This window comes from Parasteatoda tepidariorum, chromosome 2 (genome assembly GCF_043381705.1).
Source record: "Parasteatoda tepidariorum isolate YZ-2023 chromosome 2, CAS_Ptep_4.0, whole genome shotgun sequence".
Lineage (NCBI taxonomy): Eukaryota > Metazoa > Arthropoda > Arachnida > Araneae > Theridiidae > Parasteatoda > Parasteatoda tepidariorum.
In genome coordinates, this window is record NC_092205.1 from 9,152,405 (window position 1) to 9,163,575 (window position 11,171).

At 25.6% G+C, this 11,171-nt stretch overlaps 1 protein-coding gene across 2 annotated transcripts in view; it reads right to left on the reverse strand.

Moving 5' to 3' along the window:
* Positions 1–789, reverse strand: part of LOC107456398 (cell division cycle protein 27) — a 30,450-nt gene extending 29,661 nt beyond the window's left edge. For both annotated transcript variants that reach the window (XM_043039869.2, XM_043039870.2), the window contains exon 1: positions 553–789. In XM_043039869.2, the coding sequence (XP_042895803.1) occupies positions 553–576 (24 nt within the window). In that variant the 5' untranslated portion in view covers positions 577–789. The remainder of the gene's footprint in view (positions 1–552) is intronic.
* Positions 790–11,171: the final 10,382 nt, after the last annotated feature.

Sequence of the window (11,171 nt, forward strand, 5' to 3'; positions counted from 1 at the left end):
TTGGGATTGTGATAAGAAAATTACTATTTTGATTATTGAAAACAGCCTATGACTATTTTTGTAAAATTATACCTAGCAGACATTCGTCGTTATTAAAGAATTTAGTATGAAATAAATACAATCTTTTGTTAAAATGAATGCCATATACATTTGTTTCTCCAAACTAGTTATGCTAAACAAATCTAATGTCTAAACTTTAATATTCTCACACAAATAATATGAATATTTCAAGGGTAAATGTTATTCTGCGTAGTACATAGTATTTTAATCAAGATCATATGGAATACTTAAGCTTAATAATTTTATTAAACGGAAGTCAACTTTTGAAAAGAATGATACAAATAAAAATAACAGCAAAAGCTGACCTCTATTCAAATTTCTTGGAAATAACGTTAGTAAAATGGTGACTTGCGTAGTAAATGAAATGTGTTTTAGACATCAGAAACATATTATATAAAATTCAGTAATATTTTAATGAACAAAAAGCTGATGAAATATACAAATTAACGAAACTAACGGTTTGGTAATGTGAAAAAGTAATCTTTATAGTACCTGGACAGGCTCTTGAATTATCATGTTAGGTCCTAAATTTATAAAGAAAACTAAAATCCCTGTTTTAATAAAATAGAATAAATGTAAAGTTCATCACAGTAAGTAAATATTTACATAAATTATGCATATTTTAAAGTTACTGGCGAGCAAAATTTTATAAACACTTTCATATTTTATTTAAATAATAAATTATACAACATATATACGTTTTTACAGAGGGCGCTGCAGTTCTTTTATGATGATTATTAGTTCACTTCTTTTCCACCACTCCTTGGCATTAATAATAACGAAATTTATTTTTTCTTAAAAATGTAGTAAAGTAAGATAAGTTTACTTTGATATAAAATTTGAAAAAATTAACAGTTATTTTGTATTTCAAAAAAATTAGAATTGATGAGCAATTTACACTATTCATCGATATATCTTTGATCGATTTTTTCGATTGAATTCATCGTATCGATGAACCGTTTATTATATTTGTTTTCCTGTCTTCGTGATTCAAATATGGCGTGTTTTTGAAATTTAAAAAAATTACCGCTTGAAATTACCATTTCTTTTTCTTTGTTCTCTTTTATAAATATTTTGGCATCCATGTGAAATTTTGTTTTCTTTTGAAGCATTACATTAAATCATTTATAGTTGATAATTAAGTTACGAAACATTGAAAGATATGCTTGTGAAAATTCGGAATGGTTTTAAAATTGAAATTAATATTTTTCCCCAGGAACTTCTTTTCTTCTTCAAATGTGAAGGCATGATTCTGAAATTCGATTGTTTTTGAATCCAATTTTTACTTTCACCTCTTTTATTTTTCAAATTATGAATCGAACAATCAAGTTCTCCAATGTCTACAGACGTTGGAACATTTGTTCTGCTTATTCTAGAATTGTTCTTTGATCAGTCGATACCATGGTGTTCGATTTTTTTAAAGTATTTACGTAACATTCAAAAAAATATAAAAATCAATTGCATTTATTTATCTTTGCATTGTAGGAAAGTCGAAGTTATGATATTCTTTCATGATATTTTGTCAAAAAGTGTAAATTATAACAAATAATGAGTTAGTTAATTCAATCCAATGATTAGTTGTTTAAATCAATTCAGTGCAAAGCCTAAAAGAATGAAATCAATTGCTTTATTATTATTGTGCTATAGATCAAAGTAGTGTAAAATTTAGTGTCTTAATTTAAGAACTTTATATGTTTTTATTTCACATGGTCAATAGATGTACTGTGCTTATTTTTAATATTCTTATGACTTTTTGCATGCTGATTAATCGTTATTGTATTTTAATTTTTAAAGCAAAAGTAATGATTATGTAATTTGTTTATGATGTTATTCTTTTCTAGGTTATGATCTTTTGCTACTAATTTAGTGTCAACAATTATTGTTGTTAAATACCTCTCTTAAATTATTATTTTTTTAAATTTTTCTCTTGTTTGTTTTTATTTCTAGTGCATGTAAATAAAATTTTGATCTTGAAGTGTAACCTGATATACAAGCAAGGATATAGCAGGTTTTTTTTTTTTTATAGTGTGAAAATACTTATGACTTATTTTGAAAAAGTAAAATTCACATCACATTTTAAATGAGTAAGTCCAATTTAATAGGAATTTGGCATTTTTTGTTTAAAAAAATTAACTAAAACATTTCAATTCCATTAAAATTTCAATAAGTTTCTTTTTCTCTTGCACTGCCCATGATTTTACAGCATTATCAAATTTGATCTCACAAACATTTCCATTTTGTCATATAAATTCCGGTTTTTTGCCTCTATTATTCAAGATATTATTTCTAACTGTTTGTGAGTCAATTTCTTTTCTAATTTTTATTCTGTTGTAAGATTTCAAAACCTCTTTTAAATAAAGTCGTTTACGTGGTTATCGTTAATGCAGAGTTTAGACGTAATGGGAAACAAAGAAAATAATTTTTTAAATTTTTATATAAACATGTGTAAAGAAACCTTAGGACTGATATTGTTAGGATTATTTTCAGTATGTGAAATATGTTTGTAGTAGAGTTAAAAATCTCTGCACACCAGTCGCACGTTGTTTGTCGTATTGCTGAATTAGTTAAAAAGTAATTTCTCAAGTTCAAGTAATTTACCTCAACCCACAATCTAACTAGTATAATATCAATAACACAACAAAAAGAACAAAGTATAGTTGCAAAAAATAACTATGATTTAAATTGCTTTAATAATATTAATATGATTGGATGATCGGATAATATGAAATAATATTAATATGTTAAATTGTATGAAATAGCAGTTCAGAAAAACTCTGTTTATGGGCTGAGATTTTTTGCTTGGTTATTGATGATCATATGGATGGTTAACCTTGTAAAGCTAAGTGCAGATAGCGCTAGGGGTTAAAATTCCTCATAAGACTTTCGGGATACTACTTCCTACTGATATTTACACCTAAACTTAGAAAAACGCACTATCCAATATTATACTTGTAGAGCTTTCTATATAAAGTGTTCTTTTAATGTAACTTTCAACGAAACAAATAACAATTGAATTTAGAAGACTCCTCAAGCGTGCTATAATACTACCCAAAAAAATAACTAAATGTTCCATTTTACGCAACTATAGCCAAATAAGAGATATCACTCAAAACATGGCTAATCTTAAATTTTTTTATGCTGTGATATTAGTTTTGTTAAATTAGTTTTGGGTTCACGACCTTTTAGAATTCATAAAATACAGAAAACTTCTGTTAAAATTCACACAAATCACAATATTAAAAATTCTTAGAATAATAAGCTTGTTCCCACATCGCCTCGTAAGCATAACATAAGCGGGGGGATACTCTGGAAATTTTCTAAATTTGTTCCAATTATTTACATTCAGTATACCATCCATTTAATTTTGATTGTAAGTTTAGGTGAATTATTTCTGCTTCTCAAACTTTTTTTGCTAAATTGAGCTAATAAATTGATTAATAAGAGGAAAATAAATTCTTAGAATAATAAGCCTGTTCACACATCGTCTCATAAGCGGAAGAGATACTCTGGAAATTTTATAAAATTCTACCAGTTTTAGCTTGTTATTGTTTACATTCAGCTAACCATCCATAAAATTTAGATTGTAAGTTTAGGTGAATTATTTGTGCTTCTGAAACTTTTTTTGCTAAATTGAGCTAATAAATAGATTAAATAAGAGAATAGTGTTAAAATTACTTTCACATCGTATATATTATTTCTTTTTTAGTCTATTATGAGATCCTGATAATAGTATTTTCTTTACTAGCGGATCAATTAAAGATACTATAATTTTTTTAATCAGTACATTCTATGTATTACGTAATGTATGACATATGCAGGGATGAGATTCTTCCGCGGATTTCCGCTTTTTTCCAGATTTTTCCATTTTTCCCGCTAATTTCCGCTGAAATTTTTTTTGCCCAAGTTAAAATGTTTTATGAAGAATTTAATTTTCCGCGGAGGGAAATTGTTGAAGTCCCTTTTCCTCCGTCTGAAGTTTCTCTAAAAATCATTTCCTTGGGATAAAACTGGTTCACCTTTATACAGGGATGAGATTTTTTTTGTCTCTCGAATTTCAGCCTTTTTATCAAAAACTCCGATTCTCTAAAAGCTTCGTTTTTTTAAATAAATATCCCGTTTTTTTTTAAAATTCAGTCATTGAAGTAAAATAATTATATTTATTTACGATTTTCAAAGATAAACAGAAAATTCAATCTACGCCCTAGCTGCTAACCCTTCCGCATTTTTACTTATTTTAGCTATTTTCTCCGATTTCACGCACAGAAAATAAGATTTTCCGTATTTTTTATCCGTCGGCTGGATAGCTCGTATTTTCGTAATTCAGATCTCGATTTTTATTCACGCGATTTTAATATCAATCATCGATTTTCGTATTTACCTGATTTAAAAGTTGCACATTGCGATTCTTATTTACGCTATTTAAATATCGTATATTATGATTCTTATTTACGACATTTAAAAATCCAATATCGTGTTTTGTATTTATGCATTTTTAAAATCTCGATTTTATTATCAAATCTCGATTTTCGTATTTACCTGATTTAAAAGTTGAACGTTGCGATTCTTATTCAGGCGATTTAAATATTGTACAGTGCGATTCTTACTTACGAGATTTAAAAAATCAATATCGCGATTTGTATTTACGAGCTTTTAAAGCCCTATGTAGCAATTCGTATTCACGTGAGCTTAAAATCCAATATCGTGATTCGTTTTTGTGGTTGTAATATCGCGCGATTTAAAAATTATGCATCGTGATCAAAAAATTAAAAAATCATGATTTGTATTTTCGCATTTTTTAAATTCGATGTAGAGTTTCATATTTACGTGATTTAAAAGTCTCATATCGGGATTTATATTCACATGGTTTACAAGTTTTAAAATCGCACTTTTTTGTCAAATTTTTGTTTATATATATATATATATATTCTTTTTTTTTCTTTTCTTTTTTTTGTTTTTTGGATTTCCTCTTTTTTACTTTCTGACTACTCTCATCCCTGCATATGCTTATGACTTATATTTACGCATGTATTAATTAAATTTACTGTAACAGGGGTCTGTCCAGGTACCTTCACAAATTCAACTTTAGGAAAAACAGTAGTTTCACAAAATACTTTTGCTTAAAATTTTATTTTTGTATCCCTTAAGAGACGATAAATCTATATTTTAACCATGTCTTTGTATTGATTTTTTTAATATAATTTTTAATTTTTCACAAATTATGTCTAAATTTTCACAAAATAGGTACCTTTCACAAAAACGTAGACAGACTCCTGTATAATTTTTTTAAATTTCTCTATTAACTTCATTCTATGGGTTATGTAATGTGTGACTTATGTTTCATACTTATATTTACATGGGAATCAAATTTACTACTTTTTAAAAAAAATATTTTTCTATTCATTACATTCTATGTATTAAGCAATGTTTGACTAATATTTACATGTGAATAAGTTAAATTTACTATAATTTTTTTAATTACTCTGTTTATTACATTCTATGTATTACGTAATATGTGGCTTATGCGTGTGACTTATATTTACACGTGAATCAATTAAATTTAATTTCTCTATTCAATGCATTCTGCGGATGTATGACTTATGTGGTTGAAAAGTTTTTCATTATGTTTGTTATTAAGCACTTTTTGATTAAATTTTTTTAAGTAAAATTTTTTATTATTAGTTTATTTGCAGTTTTATTAAGTCTTTGAATTGTAGTCAAAATATATTAATAAGGTTAAGAATATTCTTTTTATAATAAGTTATATTTCTAGTGTCTGCTTAATTAAAATTGTAATTGGTAAACTTTTTAAGTAAAATTGATGTTATTGTATTACAACCCTGTGTCTATACATAAATTTTTTTTAACAGATTTAGATAAAATGAAAAACTTAGCTGGTATTAGATCTCCCTTAAAAAACTATCTTCATACCTTGATTCATTCTTGTAACTAGTTTCAACCCTTTCTTCGCCAACTCATTTTGATGAAATATGTTTATAAGTCACAGATTCTTTTAAAAATGTTTAATTTTTATAGAACTCTATTGATTCATATCACTGGAATGAGTTTGAAAGAAAAACTAAAAATAGAAATCCAAAAATGCAATCTGCTTAAACACTTTTTAAATGATTAAAAAAAAAAAGAACTTGAAATTTGAGCAATAAAAGATTGTATGTAGGAAGCATTTATCTGTAAATATATAATTTTTAATCTTGAACATGACTCATATGAAATGTGAATATGAAATCTCGTGCCTGAAAAATGTGATTTTTAATATAAAATCGTGAAAATAAGAAATACTATACACAATTTTAAATCGCTTTAATTAGGAATCGAGATGAGATTTTAAATCACATTTGCATTGGTAAGAAAAAGCGTAAATGTTTTTTTCTTTTAGGACTTAAAAAAAGACAAACTTTAATTGAAGAGGTGTTTTTTTTATGTTTCTTTTTTTAGTAATAGTTACAAAAAGTTCTGTCAGGGTTAGAAATTTTTCTGGAGCGCGCATCACACGATTGTGTATATTATACAGGTTAGTTTCTTAGTGTGATGTATTTAATTTATAAGTATTCAGATTGTATATAAATTAAATGATTTCTAAAATTGATAAATTTGTCTTCATGTTTTGTAAAAACTTTGCAAGAATATTTATGTGATTAAAGATTTTTGTTTGGATGTTCACATATTTTTTTGTGATTCATGTTTTTTTTCTTTTTTTTTCATCTACTCATAAGATCTGTGAGTTACTAAGAAATTAAATAATGATTAATGATAGTAAACATTATATTATATTAAAATGTTGTGAACTATAATTTATTGCTAATGCGTTTACATAGTTGCATTATCTATTATTTTTCTTTGTTTGTGATAAGATTACTGTTAAACTTTTTCGATTCTGTGTTATATGATTTGCATTTTTTTTATGCAACAATGTCCTTATTTATTTTGTGCAATACTTCATACTGTCTAATTATTTTGTTGTTTTTTAAGGGTCAGTGGCTTTGGTATTGTGAAAGTAATGTTATAACCTGGTTATTAAAATGATTGTGTTTATGCAATAATGTTAAAAAGCCTTGAAGTATATTTATAATATTTAAGTGACTATTTATAACAAAATTCTCCAGTGTTTAATATTTTTAAATGTATATAATTAATAATATCTTATAAAAGTAAATTCTATGTTTACAAATTTCTTTATATTTGGAAGACTTAAAGAGTATTTAAATCTTGATATTTGTTTAATAATTCATGTGGTTTTATTATTATTATTAATGATTGTCTTTGATTATTTAAGAATCTTTAATGTTTTGAATGTGAGCTTTTATCTGCACTGTCTCATTTGATTTTTATTATACTTCAATAATTCAGTATGAATTAAAATGTATTTAATTTTTTAGTTTATGCCTATAGTTATAAAAATGAATGTACACTGAAAAAAGAACTTCGCAATTTCTTAAAGAAATGATAAAAATCTTTTATATATTTTTTAAAAAAATGGGTAAAAGGCTAAGTTTATCATGTTTACTACTATTTGCTGTTGCTGTAATTTTAATAAATCTTTACTTTTACCTATTTTACCAAGACTTAGTTTTACATATGCAGTGAACAATTCATATATATGCCTTTCACATTTAGGAATTTGTTTTTTATTGCTTGCCTTATTATTAAAATTTGTTTTTAATATTATTTACATGAATTATGAATATTTATTATGTTTATTTTCTTATAATCGAAGTGAACATCAAAACTGTAACGTCAAAAAACATAGAAATTACTCTGTAATCTTAGTTTAATGTTAAATTTAGAAAGCATTACAATAACTAATTGTTGCTTACTGAAACTATCTTTAGGTTTTATGTTTATTATTTTTATTTTATAAAGTTTTCATTTTTAGATTCTTTATAGTATTTATAATTTTTAAATATTATGTTTTATCTTTTTTATATTTTTATTGAATTTTGTGGTTATAATTAGGATTTAAACTAGTATTAGCTGTAGTATTTAATTATTAAGTATTTAATTGTTAAGTATTAGAAAAATTTTATTAAATTTTGCTGTTTTTTTATGATTTTTACAAGTATACTAGTGATAGTTTTGTTTAATTATGTGCTATTTTATATTTGTACTGGCTATTTTTTTTTCAATTTCTCTTTAATTACATCTGTACTTTTTCAGATAAAATTATAAATATCAATCAAAATTCTCAAAAGAATCAAAAGTATATTTGTTTCGATTGTTCCTATTCTACAAATGATGCTGTGGAAATAAGTAAACACGTTGAAAAACATTCAGGTAATATAGAATTCATTTCATCTTGTGTTTTTTGAAATACTGTTTCCATTATTTATTTATTGTTTAATAAATTTTGTTTTTAAGTAAAATCAGGGGTTTGTCCAGGCCGAATTTACTACCGTTTAGCGGTGCCTACCCAAATTCAACTTTAGGAAAAAGGGTAGTTTCATAAAATACTTTTTCTTGAAATTTTATTTTTGTATCCCTTAAGAAACGATAAATCCATATTTTTGTGTTGATTTTTTAATATAATTTTTAATTTTTCACTAATTCTGTCTAAATTTTCACAAAAATCTCAGAAAAACCTAGACCTCTCTTAGTACCTCTCAGAAAAAAAATAGACAGGCCCCTGAAAATTTTATCCCTTTTTAGGGAACCATATATTTTCTACGTAATCACATAATTTGATGGCAAATTTGTTGTAAACTAAAATAAAACTAACAATCTTCCATATGGTTTTAAAATTCTTGATATCTTAAATATTATTGTGACAGGAGTTCCAAAATACACTTTTGATTTATCCAATTTTATGGGCTAGGTTTGCACAAATTCAATAGGAGGTCTATATGTTTTTTTTTTTTTTTTTGTAATTATCTTTGAGAACTTCCCTGAAGTTGTATATTTTTAGTTCAATGTCATTAAGTTTAAGATGTCAAATTTTGACTTCTAACCATTTGTTGGTTTTTCCTTGATATAATTACATCTTGATGCACTTGTGAGGATTTAATCTTCTATCCAAGTATTTTTTTTCAGTTACCCATTTTGCTATATTTTGTAATAAATGATGATATTGCTATACTTCAGTTACTCATTGATACAGGGGTGTTTGTGCTCCGGGGAAACCCCGGAATTCCGGGGATTTTGAACTTTGATACCCGGAAATTCCGGGGATCGTCGTTCAAAAGGAAGTAGGAATAATAATTAATAATTTATTTTGATCTGGGTAATTTTGTTTGCTTTAAAAGCTACAGGGCTTCAAGTGCTGCGAATTTTGCGTAAAACCAGGATATTTGCGCATTACTGCGCAAAAACGGCATTTTATGTTAAATTTGCGTCGAATCTGCGCCAAAGATTTTTCGGGGACCAACGAAACATTGCCAAATTTCAATAGCATGTGGGGAGAGGAGTATTAGACCATGTCAACCGTCATCTATGAAAAGGTACCCCGACATAGAGTCGAGTTAACATGTCTTAGATACTAGTGAATTGTAGTTGTAATTTTGTAGTGGTAGATACGCTACAAGCATAAGAAATTTTCTCTTGTTGATTTCATCGTTATTGAAGTGCCATCGTCTTCGTCAATGGCAAGCTAATGGCCTTCTTGCGCTATTCTATTTATAGATTAGTACCATGATCTTTGAATTAACTAGGGGACCATCCACTAAGTACATATTTATTTTCGTGTTGATCCTCAGAACAGTCAAGAATCACAAAGCTTCAAACTTTCCATTTCCCTTTTATTCATTTTATTTAATACAGATAAGAATTAATTGAGTTTCATAACGTAAATTTTTTATCTAAGGGACCATCCACTAATTGCATATTGTTTTTAAACAATTATTTTACTTTATTACTTTTTTTTACTAATATTTTTTTTTACTTATTGCATTTTATTGTTGTATTATTACCTTCAAAATTTTCAGTGCTCTTATTTTATTTTAGGAAATAACTTAATAGTATTTAGAGACAAGATTTTAAATAAGTATGAAGAGTTCAATATTTTAAATGCAGCAAAAAATCTTATGTTTTTAAGATTTTTCATTCAAAAATACTTTAATTTATTTTTTAATGATTTGATTTAAAGCAATTGATGTAAAAAATTTTAATTGTCACAGATTTGTTAAATATTATGAGTGTAGAGACAATATAATAATTTACTTCTGACAAATTTTTTTTAGCTTCAATACTCATTGTATTTACCACAAAAGAAAGACAAGCCCACAAACATCAGAAAATAAAAAAAAAAGCAGCAGAAATTAGATAATTTTTTTTAAGAATTAATTCAGGTAATTTAAAATATTTACATAAAATGTAGTAGTTTATATGTTTGAAAATTTATGGTTATTAATTTTGCAAAAAAAGTAATTCATTGAACTTTTATAATTAGGTCATTCAATACTTCATAATTGTAATTTTTCATTCCCTCCCTTCTCGAAACTCCAAAATGTCGGTAGTAAGTTCGTAAAATTTTCAGGGGATTTTTTGGGGTCCCACAAACACCCCTGTTGATAAAATATGTTAACATTTGCTTAATATTATTGAAAAATAATATTATAATTTATTTCTAACTAAAAAGTTTATATTTGATATTTAAATATTACAAACTATTCACTGAAAAAATAAAATCAGTTTTAATCGCAGCTCAATACTGTCATGAATTTGTAAGATAAAGACAAAAGTTGTCATTTCAATATCAAATTAAGAATAAGTTAATTTAGGTTAGGAAACGTTCTTCATTGCTTACATTTAAATAAACATGAAACTAAATAAGTATGATTGAAATAAATTTATTAAATTGTTAATATTTAATAGTTAATAATAATATTTAATAGTATTAAATAGTTCACTTACAGTTATAGTTTAAAAGTTTCATATCACTTTAATTCAAACTTAGTACCTTTTTTTCCAGTCCATTTCGAACATCAAATAATAATTTGCATAAAATCTACCTGTGAGATCAGTTAAAACTATAAAAATATTTGTATCCTTATTTACAAATTAACTTAATTAATAATAATACTAGCAAAAATTTACTTGAATCAGTTTATTTTATTTAATATATTTATGTATATATATTTTATTTTTTAGCAATATAGACACAT